Source organism: Henckelia pumila, unplaced genomic scaffold, assembly GCF_033568475.1.
Source record: "Henckelia pumila isolate YLH828 unplaced genomic scaffold, ASM3356847v2 CTG_517:::fragment_1, whole genome shotgun sequence".
In the NCBI taxonomy this organism is placed as follows: Eukaryota; Viridiplantae; Streptophyta; class Magnoliopsida; order Lamiales; family Gesneriaceae; genus Henckelia; species Henckelia pumila.
The window spans coordinates 235,264-254,117 of NW_027331853.1; the positions used below are offsets into that span (position 1 = coordinate 235,264).

Consider the following 18,854-nt stretch of genomic DNA (forward strand, 5'->3'; position numbering starts at 1 on the left):
CTCAAAAGGCGCCATACCGATACTCCCTTGAAAGCTGTTGTTGTAAGAAAACTCGACAAGAGGCAAAGAATCCTGCCAACTAGTGCCAAAGTCTAGCACTACCGCTCGCAGCATATCCTCCAACGTCTGGATAGTCCGCTCTGACTGTCCATCTGTCTGAGGATGATAAGCTGTACTCAGATGCAACCGAGTACCAAGTGCCCCCTGAAGACTGTGCCATAAGTGAGAAGTGAATCTAGGATCTCTGTCTGAAACGATCGACTTCGGCACACCATGCAATCTCACAACATTGCTAACATACAACTCAGCCATCTGATCATGGCGATACGTCATCCTATACGGAATAAAACACGCGGACTTCGTCAATCGGTCGATCACTACCCAAATAGCATCGCATCCTCGAACGGATCGTGGTAGCTTCGTGACAAAATCCATAGAAATGTGATCCCATTTCCATTCAGGAACAGATAGGCTGTGCAAAAGACCACCTGGTCGCTTCCGCTCTGCTTTCACTTGCTGACAATTCAAACACCGAGATACAAATCTCGCAACATCGTCCTTCATTCTCTTCCACCAGAACTGACTCTTCAGATCGTTGTACATCTTACGACCTCCAGGATGAACGCTAAACCGACTGCAATGAGCCTCTCGGAGAATACGCTGTCTCAACTCCGAAATATCAGGCACAACAATACGGTTATTTACAAACAAAGCGTCATCTCTAACCTGGAATTCTGACTGATGCCCAGTTCTGACTTTCTCTACCGAAACCTGAATGCTCGGCTCAGACTTCTGTGCTTCTCTGATTGCAACAAACAACTCCGGATCGGCTTGAATAGCAAACACTCTGATAGTCTCCCTATCTGTTTCAAACTCTAAACCAGAAGTGCAACAATCATCGACCAACTGAGAAACACCGATAGTTGAAAGAGATAGAGAACAAAGCTTTCGGCTCAAGGCATCTGCAACTGCATTCGACTTTCCTGGATAATACTTGATCTCACAGTCAAAATCCTTCAACAGATCTAACCATCTTCTCTGTCTCATATTCAGCTCTGCCTGTGAAAACAAGTACTTAAGACTCTTATGATCAGAAAAGATCTCGAAAGACTCACCATAAAGATAGTGACGCCAGATCTTCAAAGCAAATACAATTGCTGCAAGTTCAAGATCATGAACCGGATAACGAGTCTCGTGCGGTTTCAGCTGCCTCGATGCATACGCTATCACATGCTTATGCTGCATAAGATAAGAACAACCCAAACCTCGGTTAGAAGCATCACAATACACTGTGAAACCTCCAGTACCCTTCGGAATAGAAAGAATTGGAGCACTGGTCAGTCTCCTCTTCAGATCAACAAAGCTAGCCTCACAATCTGTAGTCCAGACAAAAGGCGCATTCTTCTGAGTCAGCTGGGTAATAGGCTTGGCAATAGACGAGAAACCCTCGATGAAACGACGGTAATAACCAGCTAAACCCATGAAGCTTCGGATCTCAGGTACTGATGTCAGTCTAGGCCAATTCATAACCGCTTTGATTTTGCTGGGATCGACAGAAATCCCATCTTCAGAAATAATATGACCGAGAAAGACAACTCGATCTAACCAGAATTCGCATTTCGATAGCTTGGCAAACAACTGCTCAACTCGTAAAATCTGCAAGACGATTCTCAAGTGCTCTGCATGGTCAGTACGGTTCTTCGAGTAGATAAGAATATCATCGATGAAAATAATGACGAACTCATCTAAATAACGCTGAAAGATACGGTTCATCAAACCCATAAAAACAGCTGGAGCGTTAGTCAAACCGAACGGCATGACTATAAACTCAAAGTGACCATACCTCGTTCTGAATGCGGTCTTAGGAACATCTTCCTCTCGCACTCTCAGCTGATGGTAGCCTGACCTCAGATCAATCTTAGAGTAGACAGAAGAACACTGCAGTTGATCAAACAAGTCATCTATTCGGGGTAAAGGATATCTGTTCTTAACTGTAGCCTGATTCAATTGGCGGTAGTCGATACAGAGCCGCATAGAACCATCCTTCTTCCGAACGAATAGAACAGGAGCACCCCAAGGCGATACACTAGGTCTGATGTATCCCTTGGCAATCAAATCCTCAAGCTGCTCCTTCAACTCTCTCAATTCAACAAGTGTCATACGATAAGGAGCTTTTGAAATAGGTTGAGTACCTGGCACTAAGTCAATGCTGAATTCAACCTCTCGAATGGGTGGCAATCCAGGAACATCTTCCGGAAACACATCAGCAAAATCTCTAACCACTGGTAAGTCAACCAAAGCTGGGCTAGATTTCAGTACATCAATCGCATAAACCAAAAATCCTTCTGCACCTCTCTGTAACAAACGAGTCATAGATAACACTGAAATCAAAGGAATTCTAGATCGAGAACCCTTACCAAAGAATTTCCACTCGTCTGCCATTTCAGGTCTGAACCTGAAAACTTTCAGAAAACAATCAACTGTTGCCCTGTACTTGGTCAAAGCATCTATACCGACAATACAATCAAAATCTGACAACCCAAGCACAATACAGTCGAATTCTAACAAATTCCCCTCGAAACAAAGTTCACAGTTCCTGACTAGTCGGACAGAAACAATTCCTCCACCCAAAGGTGAAGTAACAGCTACTACTGTAGGCAACAATTCAGTTGGCAAAGCATGCAATAACACATATTTCTCAGAGATAAAGGAATGGGAAGCACCGGTATCTATCAAGACATGAGCAGAATGACCGAAAATCGAACAGTTACCTGCTATGACATCGTCAGGTGCTGCCTGAGCCTGATCCTCTATCAATGCAAAGACTCGTGCTTGCTGTCTCGGAGGCTGATTTGCACTAGAGCTACCTCCCTATCTGTTCTGCTGTTGCTGGGGTTGGAAAGAGTGCACTGCAGACGACTGCCTCTCCGGCTGAGCTGCAGGTCTAGACGAACTCCCACTCTGAGCTCTATCTCTATTACGTTGAGGGCACACTTTAGAGAAGTGTCCCGGTTGCTGACATGTGTTACAATTGCCGAAGACTCCCACACACTGATCCGGTGAGTGTCTTCCTCCACACTTGCTGCAGTACAAGGATGATGACCCAGAACTCGGTCCTGAACCGAATTTCTTCGAACCACTGGAACTGGACGAACTGTTCCCCTGTCTCTTGAACTGTTTACCTCTTGCCTTGTACTGATCCTTTCTGTTTCCCCCACTGCTTCCACCTTCATACCTCTGCTGCTGGTTCTGATGTTGAGGTGGCTGATTCTGGTACTGAGATGGTTGGTTCTGATACTGCCTCTGCTGCTGAGGTGCCCCCTGATTACCTCTTTGCCTCCACAAGCCTGCTTCTGCTCCCTTTGCGTAATTCATGGCATCCGCAAAGTTGCTAGGCCTGTTGGTGTTAACCAACGTGAAGACATCGGGGTTCAACCCGTTGATGAACTGATCTGCCTTAGCTTCTTCATCTCCGGCAATAAGCGGTGCAAAACGCAACAGACTATCGAACTTAGCCACGTACTCTTCAATGTTCAGATTCCCTTGCCTCAGATTTGCAAACTCTGCTCCCTTATCCTTACGATACGAGATAGGGAAAAACCGCTTATAAAACTCAGATTTAAAAAGAGTCCAAGTAACCTCTGTACCTCTACTCTCAAATGCTTTCTTTGTCATGATCCACCAGCTCTTAGCACCACCACGCAGCTGATGAATTACTAACCTGATTCGGCGGTCATCTGTGTAGTCAATGGAATCAAACAACTGATCCATATCATCCAACCAACTCTCACAGTCAACTGGATTTTCTGAACCCATCAACAATGGCGGATTGAACGACTGAAACCTCTTCAGCAAGGTTTCCATAGGAGTTGCTGAAGCATCCAACTGATCAAGCCGACTGCCGGTTGCTGAAGCTCAAGGGATCTCGCCTCAAAGTCACCACTTGGAAAGTCCGGATAGGGTAGTTCGATCATTCATCGTATGAATATCCATTTGCATGCTTTGAACATCTCTATGTTCCATACCTTTTAAGGGGAAACCTGAGCGTAGTCAAAATCTGTTGGATTTGATCCATACAGATGTTTGTGGACCATTTAGAGTTGGTACTCAATATGGCCACACCTACTTCATTACCTTTACTGATGATTATTCTAGGTATGGGTATTTATATTTAATGAAATATAAGTCTGAAGCATTTGAAAATTTCAAAGAATTCAAGGCTGAAGTAGAAAACAAGCTAGGTAAAAGTATTAAAGCACTTCGATCGGATCGAGGTGGATAGGGTCTGTTTTTAGGTTGGTTAGAACACCAAGACTAGGGGTGATCACGGTGCGGTTTGGGCGGGTTTTTCATAAAATTCAAACCGAATTGCCATTCATGGTGCGGTTTGAAATATTTCTTAAATTGCGGTTTTTCTTTTAAAAGTAGATATGCGGTTTCGGACGGTGTCGCGGTTTTTTCAATAAATAATAATGTCCATCAAGTTGAAAAAAATATAAGTTATGAATAAAATAAACCAAAATATTTATGTTGATATAAAAATATTAAATGAATGTCAAAGGTTTTTCAAATAAAACAATATAGTCCAAATTATAAAAAAAATAAAATAATAATCAAAATTTGAGTCATCTAATCACATAATTCAAAGTAAATGGCTCCACCGAAAATGATATGTACGTGCATTATATTATTATTTGATTACTTTCAACTTCCAAGCAATAACACCTGCAATATTGAAAGAAACAAATTCTTAAAAAAATATATTGTACTTCTCGGCAAGAAAAATAATAGTAAAAGTTGGATAAGAAAAAAAATAAATATAGTCTAAACAATTTTGTAAAGAAACAAACGTTTTAAAAAAGTATCGCTTCAATAAATAATTTTTTATCCCATAAACACTTGATCAATCCAATTCTTAAATATGAGCAAATAATCATTAGTCAATCAAACAAACACTTGAACACAAACTAAGAATATAAAAAATATAATAATATAGATGAGCAAATAAACTCATGAGCATATATAATTTAAAAAACTAATTATTTAATTATGCGGTGCGACCGGTGCGATTTTTAAATAAAATTGCCACCACACCATATTATGCGGTGCGGTTTGGACTTTTTTTTCCAACCACGGTTTCGACCATAAAATTGAATATGGCGGTGTGGTGCAGTTCGATTCGGTCGGTTTAGACGGTTTTTGATTAAATTTGATTAACCCTACCCAAGACCATGGGGAAGGTCCTCACGGTGGTTCTCTGGCCGGTGGTGGCCGGAGCTGGGCGGCCGAACGGCCTGAAGTGGCGAGTCGTATTCTGCGCGCGAGCAGAAACTAGGGTTAGATTGTTTTGGTTTGTTCTCCTTCTGCAGGTCTCGGTTTGAGGTCAAATTTGTTGGGTTAGAACCGTCTGGATGTTGGCTAATTAGGGGCGGTGGTTTCACGGCCAAAGGCGGCCGGAGAAGGCAGCACAAACAGATTTGCTGCAACTGCTCAGGGCTGCCGCAAGTTGGGCTTAGGGAGAGCGGGCCGGACTCGGGTTTTTGGGTCCGGGTCAGGTCTAAAATATAATGGGTCAAGTTAGTTTGGTCCGGGTCCGGGTTATATTAGTTGGGCTCGGGTATTTTTATTTTAAATTAAATAAGAGATTAAGTTAGTTAATAATAAATGGGTTTGGGTTTGGTTTAATTAATTAATTGGACTATTTTAATTGTAAATATGAGCTTAATTAATTAATGAAGTGAGCCCACTAATTTGTCATGGGCCGTGCGATCTATGAAAATTATTGGGTCAAGTTGTGTCAGATAATTTAATGGGCTAATTAATAATTATTAGATTAATTTTGAGTTAACTAATTAAATGGACTTAAATAATATTTTAAGTGAGCTCATTAGTTTTTCATGGGCTTGGGGGTCCATGAGAATTAATGGGTCAAGTCTTATTGGGCTAAAGGTTTAACAGGCCAATGTAAGAATTTATGAGTCTAAGTTTAGTGGTCAGCAGCTCGAACAAGTTCTTGGAAAAATAAAAGGTCCGTAAATATATATTTAATTTATGCATGCATTTTTATTAGATATATAAGTATTATTTTTAAAAAAATGAATTAAATATATATTTACGGACAAATTTTCATGAAATAAAAAAATAATGAGAATTTTTTTAAGTTCATGCATCATGTTAGAATTTTTATGTTAAGTTTAAGGGCATGTTAAAGTTTAAGTGAAGGTGGAAAGTGATGTGGTTGGAGGTCGGGATACCTGGGCCCGGTGACCTTCCTGATAATGTTTATATTATAATGAGCTTATGGATCCAACATCTTAGTGTTGGTGAAGTGGCAACACAGAGATGGAAACCCCACCGCCACGTACGTTGGTTTTTATGATTGATCAATCGTTAAGTATGAGGCCACCGACATAGATACTACCTGTAGAGAATTAAGAATTTAAGACATGTCATTTTATGAAATGTATTAAGTATAATGTTTATGATAAAGTATAATGATGATGTTTATGATTAAACGATATATGTTTATATGCATATGTTTTTAAGATCATGAATGTATAAGTATATTCACGACATTTTATATGATGTGTTCTTGTGTGTGGTTTCATGTTGTTACATAAGAATAGAACGTGCTAAGCCTCTAGGCTCACTAGATTTAAATGGTGCAGATGAGCCTAAGTTCATTGAAGAAAATGTGGTTCTGACTGGCCACGATGACGTATGAGAGTCCATGACAACAGCTAGTACCTGTGACCATAGCTTAAATTGAGTTATTGTTATTATGGGATTATTTTCCGCACATGTTAGAATTTATTCATGTTTTAATTTTTATGATTTTCATGAGTATGGAATATTTTAAGTATGCTTGGATATTTGGATCTTACGAATTTATGTTTAAGTTTGCATGAGATTTACGTATTTATTCTCTAGTTTGCATGAATTTGTTGAAAAAATTTTATTTAAGTATTCAGTTACGTTGTGGGGATTTTTATGCATTTGATTTTATCATGATTTAGTAATATTATTTTAAAGTAATATTAATTTTATTTTAATTGCATGTAATATACTTATCTATTTATATAATGTATATTAAGTTATGTAAAATTATTTTAAGTATGATATATATATATATATATAGATATATATATAGTAATATTATTTTAAAGTAAAGAAATAGAATAAAGTATATATATTAAAATTAAATAAATTTTCAGTAGTAGTTTTGGGTCGTTTCATATACATTCTCACTTAAAATCATTATGGAAGAATTTGCGGAAAATAAAATTTCTTCGTAAAATAAAATAAATTAAAAGTGCAACATGAAAAATAAATTCTTCAAACTTTGCCAATCATGGCCATCAAAAGAAAATGTTGAAACTTGTTTTTTATCTCATCAAAACAAAATATTGTGCATAATAAAACAGTTTTCATAACAAGACACTCATGCATCTCTCGCCGACCCGACCGTCCGCTCGTCTTCATGCCCCGACTCCATACTCATCAATAAATTCATCGATAGCATCATTACCTGCACCATTCAAGTATAGTGAGTCTAAAGACTCAGCAAGAAAATGCATATATAACTCATATGGAAAAACTTGGAACTCAATGCAGGGCCATAAATAAACGTAACATAAAAACTCATCATTTTCATGTGACGAAGTACATGTAATTGTGGTAATCATATCATATGAGCACATGGGGATCCCGTGATCACGGTCGTTGAACATCTAGCATATAGATGTACCATCCCTACTATCCTTGACCAATATATGCATCGAATATCGTCCATACTGGCCTTAGCTAATAGGCGCACCATCTCTGTACCGTCCATACTAGTCTTGGCCAATATGCGCTCTTTCATACCGCTCATACTGTCCTTGGCCAATATGCGCTCTTTCATACCGTCCATATTGCCTTGACTAGTATGCGTACCATCTATTTCTTTATCGTCCATATTGGTTTTGGTTGATATGTGCAAAGAAAACTGTCCATACCAACTTTAACCAATATGTGTATTGTAAGGCCCGAGATTATTTGATTTAATCTGAGATTATTTAATTTTAATTCGAGAATATTTAATATAAAATTTTTTTAAGTTTAGATTTAAATTCTAATATTCTTAAATTATTTAGGATTGAAATTGAATTAAAAAGAAGTTTTGAGGGCTGATTTGCAAATAGTAAAGATTTGAAGGGCCAAAGTACAAATTCTGCATGTAGTGGAGGACACTTGGACTTCATATGTGTATATACGTGTATATTCATGTTTTTATTCAGAATTTCAACAGCAAAACCGAGACCAACTTCAGAATTCAGATTTCCTTATTCAAATTTCAGCTTCAATCTCTCATAGTTCAAGATTCGGCCAACCGAATTTAATTTCGAGCATAATTCTGGAATTCTTGTGACGATAGCTTCGATTTGGTGTAAGTTTTTTTATGTTTCCAGGATGGTTCGAAATTGGAAAGTTGGGAAAAATCATAATTGATTATATCTTGAGTTTCTTGACGTTTTATGTATTCCGATATCGAAATCGGATCGAGGATTGGATGGTATATGAATGTATGATTATTTTCACAAGCATGTTCGATATTCATAACTGTTGACGTGCTGATATATGATGTGTTCTTGTTGGTTTAAGATGTATATGAAGTTGTATGAATGATAGATTGATTAGAATTCTGTTTCGGTTACCGATTTTGTATCGCTACGTCATCGGATTATGAATTGAGATTATTTTGGTGTCTTGTGATTGAGCTGGATTTGAAGTAAGTTATTGCTGATACATGTAGCTTGAATATACTTCATTTCAGATTTGATAAGAGTTTGATCGACTCGAGAAGTCCGCTTTCAAATCGAAGAAGATTAGAGCAAGGTTTGACGTCGTTTTAGTTGAAGATGGAATGATGAAGTTGAGCAGATTTTTATATGAGTTTGTTATGTTGTTTATTCAGATTTTAAGCATCTTCAAACTCAAGAAATCAGAAGGTATAAAACGACATCGATTGAAAGGGATATGATACTCAAGATCGATGAATTATTGAGTATTCCCGAAGAAAATCACATACTTGTTGTTTATATGTTCTTTCTTTAAAACTAGAGTTGTTGATCCATTACATGTAGTGGATCTTTGATTGTATTGTTTGTCTGTGACGTCGTATCGGAGATGAAATACCGAGAATGGATCCATCCAAGGTTCAGATGTGAATCTTGAGAACTTGAGCGGTTTTAAATCTCTATTCAAGATTAGGTACGAGTCTTGAGGCCTGGAGAGGCTTTAAATCTCAAAACCTAAGGTTGTATACGAATCTTGAGGCCTAGAGCGGCTTTAAATCTCAATGAATGAAGTTTGTTTACATTATGCAATTTACTTCTTATATCTTGAAGTTGATATTTGATTATCTTGCTTGTATATGTCTTTTATACTGAGAATCCTATTCACACTGGATGTTCCGGCTATTGTTTTGTTTGTATGTGTGCATGACAATAGGGGGGGCTGAAACGGGCCAAAGACAACCTTGAGAGAAGATGATCACGAGAATTAGCACGTGGTGACTCGGGTGTAGATGTTTAGTTGCTGTCATATAGAACAATTTTGGAATATGTATCTTATGTTTAGAGATTGTATGAACTTAGTAAACTTGAACTTGTATTACCTTTTGGAGGAAAGAATGGAGCAATGCATGTGTGGATTATGTTTTGATGTTATTTCCTTCTTTTGGTTATACTTTGAGTTGTTGTAGGTGATTCCCATCAGTTTTCCCTATATTTGACAGCAAAAGCAGATTTATGGACGTTCGGACAGAGCTCAGCTCGCTCGAGCTAGCCAGAAGGGGCTGGACCCGAGCCCTGCTCGCTCGAGCGCACCTGAGGCTCGCTCTAGTAAGCAGCCTGTTTAAAAAAAAAAATTGTGTTCTTAATTCATTTGAGCTTGAATTATTTTTTATCATTATTTATTGGCCCTAAGAATTGATTAGCAACCCGAATCCCTACATGTATCTTCATTCTTTCATATTCATAAACTTTTATAGAACGATGTCGTGCATGCATAAACCAATGAGAGAACCATTCGTGCATAAAATCTTCCTAACATTTTATGATTTTCATGAAAAAATAGTGTTCATGAAGATTGAAAACATAAACATGCATTACATGGTATAATCAGTTCACGTGAGTCGTTCCGTTCGTCCCGAACATCGAAAACTTGAAAATTTTTCATAAACATTCTTAAAAATACTTAAAATACATTAAAATACCATGAACAAAATTTTTAGGACCCAAAAACCACAAAAAATCAGTCCCTTTTTCGAACCACCCGCGCAGGGGCGCCACTCTTGCGCTGCAGCGGCGCGGGGTGCAGGCAACAAAAAATCTGATTTCTTAACTCCAAAGCATCTAAATCTCAATAAACTTGTACCGAAACATCAGGAACGCATCAAGTTTCACAATTATACAACATAGTCATAAAATTTACAAGAAACATGCATAACTCATCAAAAATCACATAGGGTTTACCTTTGAAAAATACATATATTTTTGAATGGATTTCAAAACAGTAAAAACTTTCCTGAATCGATTGCTTGGATTTAACCTGAACGGGAGAAAGATCTAGCCTCGACACGAAGAACCCTAGCCTTGGATGCAGCGTTTGAACGAGAGAGATTTTGGGAGGAGAGAAAGCGTTCCAAATGAGAATAAAGAAAATAATTTGAATGCTTAATATTTTGTGACTAATGGACTTCAACTAATCGGCCCGTTAGTGACAAATAAAAGTTTTAAAACATTAACTCTCCCAATTAATAAAATACATTGTATCAACTTAATAATTTAAACATAAAATATTTTTCTTAACTCGCTTCGAAGGTTAGCCTCGTCTCTACGGTCCAAAATTAAATATCAAACCTGAAAACTTTAAAATAACATCACATCATATAAAATTTCAGGCATTAAATATAATCACATAATTAAACATAAAAATTAAATTTTCTTAACTAACATGCATTAAATCATATAAATAATTAATTTATCGTGATTAAGCTAGTGGACTTTTGAACCCTACAATAGTTGAGACACGTAGAAAAACCACTTGTCACCATCTTTTGTTTCCCCTCCTTCACTTTTTCTGTTATCCATAATTACATTTTCTACCCACAAACCCACTAAAAAGCTCCCACTCAATCCAACTTTCACATGAAAAAAACTCATCTTTTAACACACGCGAATCGTGTACATTTTTCGCTAGTTTATATAAAGGTTGAGACCCATATACAAACTACTTTGGTCTGTTTGATGATACCAATATAAATTTACAATTTTAACCCTCAAACATACATTATACTTCATATAAATTATTGGGTAAAATGGTAAAAACACACAATTTATTTTCTCACTCTCACTATCAAAAACACCCACTATCTATGTCTTGCTAAAATCAAAGATCAATTTCAATTACTTTCATTGTACTTTTCTTTAATATCAACATATTATTTGTAAATTATTAAAATTTCATACTTATTATAATTTTAACTAGATATTAAATTATGTAACATATTATTTGCAAATTATTAAAGTTTCATATTTATTATAATTTTAACTATGATATTAAATTATTTGCATACACGCATATTGTGTACATTGAATGTTGGTTATTATTATTATTATTATATTTAAAAGTGTCGAAGGAGCCACAGGGCTATCTATTATTCCTAGGTTAGGGTTAAGGGTTTTTGAATTCCGTCGAAGCTCATTATGCCCAGATATAGAAGCCGTAGTCGCAGCCCCGTGAGGCGAAGCAAGCACTATGACGACCCACGTGACCGCCGCCGCGAGAGACACTCGCCCGCACCTTCTGGTCTCCTTGTTCGAAACATCTCTCTCAGTGCGAGGTTATTATTTTCATTCCTACGCTCTGCGAATTTGTGCTGTATGAAGATTGCTATTTTTTTTTGCATTTTTTTTTAAAATGTTTGTGTCATTTGTTAAAAAATTGGAATTTCGTGTTGGAATTGCTCTGTTCTGATTCTTCCAGATGTCCTGGAACGCCTCGAAAACTTTCATGAAATATAGGTGTTCTAAATGTGAATGGGTTCTCAATTTGTTGTTTGGTAACTAATCAATCAATTGGATATTTATCAACAAAATTATTTTTGTGGTGTAATTATGAGACGTGTGTTCGTTGTCATTGTTGAGTTATACAGGGTGTTCAATCCTCTTTTTACACAATTTTCGGGCTTGCATTAAAAAAAAAAGGGATTGCTTTCAATTTGGTGTCCAATGCTGCATCTGTAAAATATATTATCTGTTGTACTTGTTCCTTTAGTAGAGGAATATAGGAGTTGCATTAGATTCGTCTCTGTCAGCCAGGTGAAGCAAACGGTGCAATTTGTTATTGAACTTTTCAATTCTCTAGCTTCCATAGTAAGCTTATTATTTTACAAAAGTCTGCCAAATCCGGTTGCTCTTCATTTTTTCCATTTCATATATCTGCTGCATCTGTGAAAAGTGGAGAATCATCTTAATTTACATATTGGCAGGCAAGAGGACCTCAGGGTTCCTTTTGAACGATACGGCCAGATAAAAGATGTCTACTTACCCAAAAATTATTACACTGGGTATGCTTTCATCTGTTGATGGCTTTATATGCTTCAGTCATCTCATCCCCTAACCTTTCTGTTTTCCTCAAATACCATGTAACACTCTTCTGCAAACATTTTTAATAAAAATGCAGGGAGCCACGTGGTTTCGGATTTGTTAAGTTCCGTTATCCTGAAGATGCAGCTGAAGCAAAGAGCCAATTGAACCACACACTTATCGGTGGACGTGAAATAAGAATTGTTTTTGCTGAAGAGAACAGGAAAACTCCTCAAGAAATGCGTAGGGTTTCACGAGTAAGGTTTGTGTCCGTGTCCACGTTTACTTTGTGACTTTGTGTATGGACATATGGTTGCTCCGTTTTCCTATATTCAGATATGTGCTTATTGATTGCTAAGTATTTTTACTTTTATCTTCTGTTGCAGCTCTCGGGGAAGTTACCGGAGGCGGAGTCCATCACGGTCCCCTAGACGGCGATACCACTGTTAGTAGAATTTATACTCTGCTCAGTATTCGTTTTACTCCAAAATTCTTTAACATGTGCAAATTATCTATGTGATTAAATTCTGATTGGACAGACTATCTAGGAATACAAAGAAAGAAAGAAAAATTAATATTCTCTTATGATATTGTTATCCTGCTGAAAGATTTATGTTTCATGTATGGCAGCTGAGTCACGCTCCCCTTCTCCAGGACACCGTGAATCAAGGTCTGCTTTATACTACTTTGATGTTATTTTTTCATCTGGTTTTTTACTTTCAACTTCTTTCATGTCTCGTGCTGACTTTCTAGGTTTCGAAAATCTTTACAACAATCTTCTCTGTCTTTATCTTGATCTTGAGTTTTAAAACGTCTGATGGTTGCACACGATGGCAGATAAAATCAAAATTATTTTTGTCCTGACATATTAGCTTATTATTATATCGTGGATCAGTCCATTGCCATTCACTTTTTTTTTTTTTTTAAATGTCATTCAGTTGGATGGTTATATTTTCTTGTCAAATCACGAGGCCTAAGAAGAAACTAGCATGCACTAAAACCTGCTTAATATTCCTTAGTATTTCATTTGTGTGATGAGTCAAGCTACTGTAATCCCTTGCTTATATCCTTTATAGTTGGGAATGGGAATAAAATTACGAGTTTATCTGGAGATTTTGTGAATGGTATGACATTTATCATATTCTTCTACTTGCAGGAAGGTGTTGAAAAGTTTGTTTGTTTTGTTTTGTTTTGTTTTGTTTTTTTTTTCTTTTATTTAAATTTATTTATCAATTTGTTTGTTTTACATTTCTTTTTATCTTTTGATGATTAACCTGTAAATAGTATGCAGGAGCTATAGCGTTCAAAACTATATTAGTGCAGTAATACAGGAACATAAGCTACAGCTTTTTTAAAAAAATATAGATATATATATATATATATATATATATATATATATATATAATTCTATGCAAAACTTGATATTAAATTATTAGTTCTTTTACCTGGTTGGAAATTGATCCGGGATCTTTCACTCTTCATTTTCTTGAGATTACTTTTAAATTATCTCAAGCATCTGATGGATGACTTCTGGTAGAATTGAATGACGTGCTGATGGCCTTATCTATGCAGATCTAAATTGACAAAGAGAGACGTAAAGAACTCAAGACTAATAAAGGGAAATGAGAAAGGGATGAAAAGTCAAAGACTACTTGCTTTATATTTTTGTCAATGCCTTCCAAAATCATCATGGATAAATTTCAATTTGAAGAAATATTGTTTTATTTCACTTTTCAGCTTGTAAGGTTTCTGCCTTACATTGGACAACAAAATGACTTGGTATGGAGGTGTCATTGTGATTACAAGGAAAACAAAACTTTTATTTATTTCTGTTAGCTTTTAGTTTGATATCTATGTTGCATAATATCCAGTTAAAGAAAGAACATAGAGCATATAGTTGGCCAAAGAAAGAAATCATCTTCAAAGAAGCAAAGCCTTTCAAAGTTATTACTGATTGAGATGATGTGAAAATGGCCAAGAAAAGATAGTGTGAGGTTTCTAATTGTTGGGCGCAAAGACAGCTTTGAAGTTTTGAGATGCTGATGATGTACCTGTATACTGCTATAAAGCCTTAAACAGTGTGTGGATCAAAATATCCTTGTTTTTCCGTGAAAAAGTTGCAGGTAAAAGAGTAATGCTCAAGTCACTAGATATTTCAAGGGAGATTCTCGTCTTGGTGCCAAGAATATTTTATTGTTGTTAAATTTTTTTACTTGCGATTTTGTTTCCAAGTGGATTTTGGGGGTTCTGAAATGCTTTTCTGGGAAAGCATTCCTTTTTATTAGAATTTGGTATTGCTAGGCTATTAGCTAGTTTGATGTGTTTACTATTTATATTGTGCAGTGAGAAAATTGCAGCAACTGATTTTATTTTATGTATTGGCAGGGGCCATGGAGCTAGGGATGATTACTTATCACCCCGCAGATCAAGATCTATTCCTAGATCGGTTTCTCCCGGGAATGATAGAGATCACAAGTATCATGAGAGATCTCCTCGACATTACAGATCTGTCTCTCGTTCTCCTTCTCCACTTGATGAGAAAAATCACAGGTCAAGTCGCCCATCCTTGAGTCCTGCAGGAAATGGTCGGATTGGTTATGCACCAGCTGGCACATCCCAGAGTCCTAGAAGGAACTCCAGAAGTCCAGCCAGGTCTCATTCTCTCGATCCCACAGCTCTTTATCGCGATAAATTTTCTAACTCTCAGAAACATTTCATAATGTTCCTAACTATTTTTTTGGGCCGGTTTGTATTAGAGTTATTCTACTGCATTCCATGCTGCTGCTCTCATTGGCGACAATTTTCTCATTTTAATGTATGTTACATATCCTGCTGTTCAGCAGGAACTGATTGCTATTTTTCTTACGTGCAGTCCTCGTTGAAGGTCCTTGTTTGTTCTGTTCTGGGCCGTTGAAGTGCACTCGCAAGTGTTGTGTGAAACATCATCTTCAAAAATGTGAGTAGCGTATATGGTGAACCGTGTAATTTTTGCTACTTCAATACATCTATGTTTGATGTAATCATCAGGTGATAGTATTGGATTGCAGCATGTAATGTTTGTGATTGTTTTTCTTTGAGTATTACCAACTGTCCCAAACTTTGAAGCTTATCTATTTCGCTAGTTATTCTGCTATATTTAGTGTTTGTACTTTTCAGCAAAATTTCGCAAATTTCAAAATTTTGTTAAGAAAAAGCCGAGAAGTGCATCTTAAAAGCTCTCTCAAACTTTTTTCTAAGAGAATTGTGGTTGCTTAACCTGAAAAGTTGCGATTACAAGAGAAGTTATAATATGAAAAAGAAGCCTCTATATTTGGGCAGGTGCTCCTATTTAAAGGAATGTCCCCTAAATTTTCTATATTTTCCTTTTTTGAAAAAATAAACATATATCTTGATGTTTCATCATAATGGACTTGCCAATGGGCATGGTTTATCAAATTATATATATGAACCCAGATTAAACAATATTTAAGACTGAAGTTTTCGTGTGTAACGAATTGGGTGTTTTTAAATGGAGTTATGTTATATGTGCATAAACGATTATACGTTGTTTTTTAAATTAAAAAATTATCTTGAAATTACAAAAATATATCGAATGTATTAACGAAAAAATATCTTTTATTGGGATATTGTTTTGGAAATTACAAAATTTTCTGTAGTGCATAACAAAAAAATCTCTTTTATTGGGATAATTTTGAAACTTTTGTAGTTTCAAATACGTGTAATCGTGACCTTAAAAAAAAGTGTAAGCGGATATGTTTTGTACAATCTAAATGAAGTTATTAACAGCCTATGTATGATAGAAAATGCAATAACAATAGCATTCCAAGATCATGATTGGAAACTTAATTTGTTAGAACTAATAAATTTAATCTCTTCAACTCAATGTTATTGGATTAGGAAACATATATAAGATTCACATGAAAAGCTAGTGAGATCCAAATCCATACTTCTATTAATTCTATGCATAGGCAATTACGAATGCCAGGAAGTGAATGAAATAAGCAATTACTAATGTGAGGAAGAAAATGGAATGAAACGAGTATGCATACAGCTTCAATCTGTGTGTGAAACAAATCACTCATATACATTAGACTTGAAACTAGAAGAAAGCTTATTATCTTTTCAGGTAAAACAGTTCAAATGTATTTCCATGAAAGGAAATCTCAGACGAAACCCCAGATTCCATGATAAAAACACCCTTCGTAGTTGGCTAGGACGAGCCATATTCCTCGGATCATCAATGCTCACTTTAATTATCTCGTGCATCGGACTGCACGCTTTCTGCAAATGAACAAAAGAAATGATGAAAAGACCATAGAAGAATAATGCCGTGGCATCATCAAATCAGTTCGCACAACATCCATCAATTGCGCGAAAATCCAGATAAGGTACGAAAATAAAATTCCGTTTTACCAATAGGCGGCAGCTAGTTTTTACCATATCAATGACATATAGGAAACATATGCCCAACGTGTCTCAAGATTGATTGCCTACTCCATACATCCCTTCAAAGGAGCTAATTACTAAATACTTCTAGATGAAGGATTTTCAGTGCGCCCAAAGGACAGTCATTTAAAGTCATTAGTACCAAAATACACCATAGAGACCAAACCAAACTTATTTAGGTGAGCCTGATAACCAGATTCAGATGTGTTTCTTACAGAACTCGTTAACTAATATTCAGAACTTCTCGTACTAATGCAAACTCCAGTAACTTCAAGAACTCATCAACTTATATTAAGAACTTCTTTTACTGATGTACTCAAATAATTTCAAGAATGGGATATTGGTGGACAGGACCTTTGAAACTGGTGCTAGGAGCTTTTCTTGGCTTCTTTATCATGTTCTCTCCAGGGATTGAGGGCATCTCTGATGGCCTGAGCTTCAGGGGTACTGTCCCAAGACCTCTTCTCCGCTTCCAAAACTGTTACTTTATCATCTGCAGTTATCCACAGAGAATCAGGAAATCAAACAAAGTGGTGCATCTCAGTGATAGACCTGACCAAACAAATTAACACGAATCCGAACTTGACAATTCACCTCAAGAATCATTTTGCAATTTCAATAATCCAAGTCCTTCACAGCGAAAACAAGAAGACGGTAGTTTAAAAGAATGACACCCAATAATACTCATATATATCATAAGATAGGCTCACAGCTGTCATCGAATAAAAACGTTAGATCTACCCCATGCCCAGAAGGAACTCCATATGCATCACCCAATTCTATAAGTAGAAAAATAGTAATGTAAGGTATGATATTGTGAACCCCTGATTACGAAAACAAGCATTAAACTTGGACACAACAATTAAGCCATATCTTCTAGTACAAACCTCGCCAACGAAAATGGGCTCGGGTATCAATATTCAAAGAGAATTTTCTCAACAGACCAACATGGGGTGAGCAAAATCAACAATAGTTGTAACAAGCTATCCTCATATACACACAATCCTTGTTTCACCTAGGTTAAAATCATGATACGTGGGTAAAGAACAAAATCAACAACTGAAAAATGGAAATCTGAAGAGAAAAAAAGGAGGGTTCTCACACAGAAACCAGTTTTGATCATGAAGTACTCCATTGAACCTCCAATCATGGCCGAAACAATCGAGATCTTCAAATACCAGTCCACAAACTTCATCTCTTTTACTCTTCCACCAAGCTCTATAGAATGGGGCCCAGACAGGGAAAATTGGGAAAAATGGAGTGGTTTATGATTTATTTAAGAAAAAGGATTGCTTTATAAATTTACCATTTTGTCCTATAGTTTAACTATTATTATACATTTTAATATTTTTTTTAAATTTTAAATTATTTTCCCATCGTTTTCCTTTCTCTCTTTTTTTCCCCTCAATTGCACCAAACATATATTTGAGTCTGACAAATTTACAAGTTCTTGAGTCTGACCATTGCGAAAACGTTAGGTCTTGGTCACACCACAAACACAAGTGTTTGGGTCTGACCAAAATTACCTGTGCTTGTGGTCTGACCAAGATCCAAATTTTTCGCAGCGTGCGGCGCCCTGCGGAAATAAACTTTACGCAACGCAAACAAGTGTTTGGTTTGACCAAAATTTGTCAGACCCAAACATTTGGTCTTGTTGTAAGAGTGGGTGCCCAGTGAGCCAACTGTGTGGCTATGGGCTTTGTTGACTCTTTGTATAAACAATCTTTTGTTTAATATTATTTACACTTTTATGGCAATGACTTTATATTACTTCAT

The 18,854-nt window shown here is 36.5% G+C and overlaps 1 protein-coding gene and 1 long non-coding RNA gene across 5 annotated transcripts; one reads left to right on the plus strand and one right to left on the minus strand.

The window, feature by feature from the left end:
• The first annotated feature begins 11,700 nt into the window (after positions 1-11,700).
• LOC140872954 (serine/arginine-rich SC35-like splicing factor SCL28) lies at positions 11,701-15,715 on the plus strand. 4 transcript variants are annotated; one of them, XR_012147947.1, is made up of 8 exons: positions 11,701-11,887; positions 12,536-12,613; positions 12,730-12,894; positions 13,019-13,077; positions 13,263-13,302; positions 14,205-14,411; positions 14,504-14,755; positions 15,018-15,107. XR_012147947.1 is itself a non-coding variant. In XM_073275884.1 (7 exons), the coding sequence occupies exons 1-7, from the start codon at positions 11,751-11,753 to the stop codon at positions 15,512-15,514; spliced, it is 756 nt and encodes a 251-aa protein (XP_073131985.1). In that variant the 5' UTR covers positions 11,701-11,750; the 3' UTR covers positions 15,515-15,715. The 4 variants fall into 4 exon arrangements, 2 of the variants coding, with proteins under 2 accessions (XP_073131985.1, XP_073131986.1); XR_012147946.1 differs by having other exon boundaries at positions 14,205-14,755; XM_073275884.1 differs by lacking the exons at positions 14,205-14,411; positions 14,504-14,755 and adding an exon at positions 15,505-15,715 and having other exon boundaries at positions 15,018-15,284.
• Positions 15,716-16,621: 906 nt separating this feature from the next.
• LOC140872964 (uncharacterized) lies at positions 16,622-18,317 on the minus strand. The gene is made up of 3 exons (XR_012147950.1): positions 18,183-18,317; positions 17,433-17,571; positions 16,622-16,913 (listed from the first exon to the last, which is right to left on the minus strand). It is a non-coding gene; the product is annotated as an uncharacterized lncRNA (long non-coding RNA).
• Between the last annotated feature and the right edge of the window lie 537 nt (positions 18,318-18,854).

Bases quoted from the DNA above. Each gene is read 5' to 3' on its own strand.
- LOC140872954 (XM_073275884.1), top strand. From the start codon at position 11,751: ATGCCCAGATATAGAAGCCGTAGTCGCAGCCCCGTGAGGCGAAGCAAG. The intron at 11,888-12,535 runs GTTATTATTTTC...ACATATTGGCAG, and splicing joins AACATCTCTCTCAGTGCGAG to GCAAGAGGACCTCAGGGTTC. The intron at 12,895-13,018 runs GTTTGTGTCCGT...CTTCTGTTGCAG, and splicing joins CGTAGGGTTTCACGAGTAAG to CTCTCGGGGAAGTTACCGGA.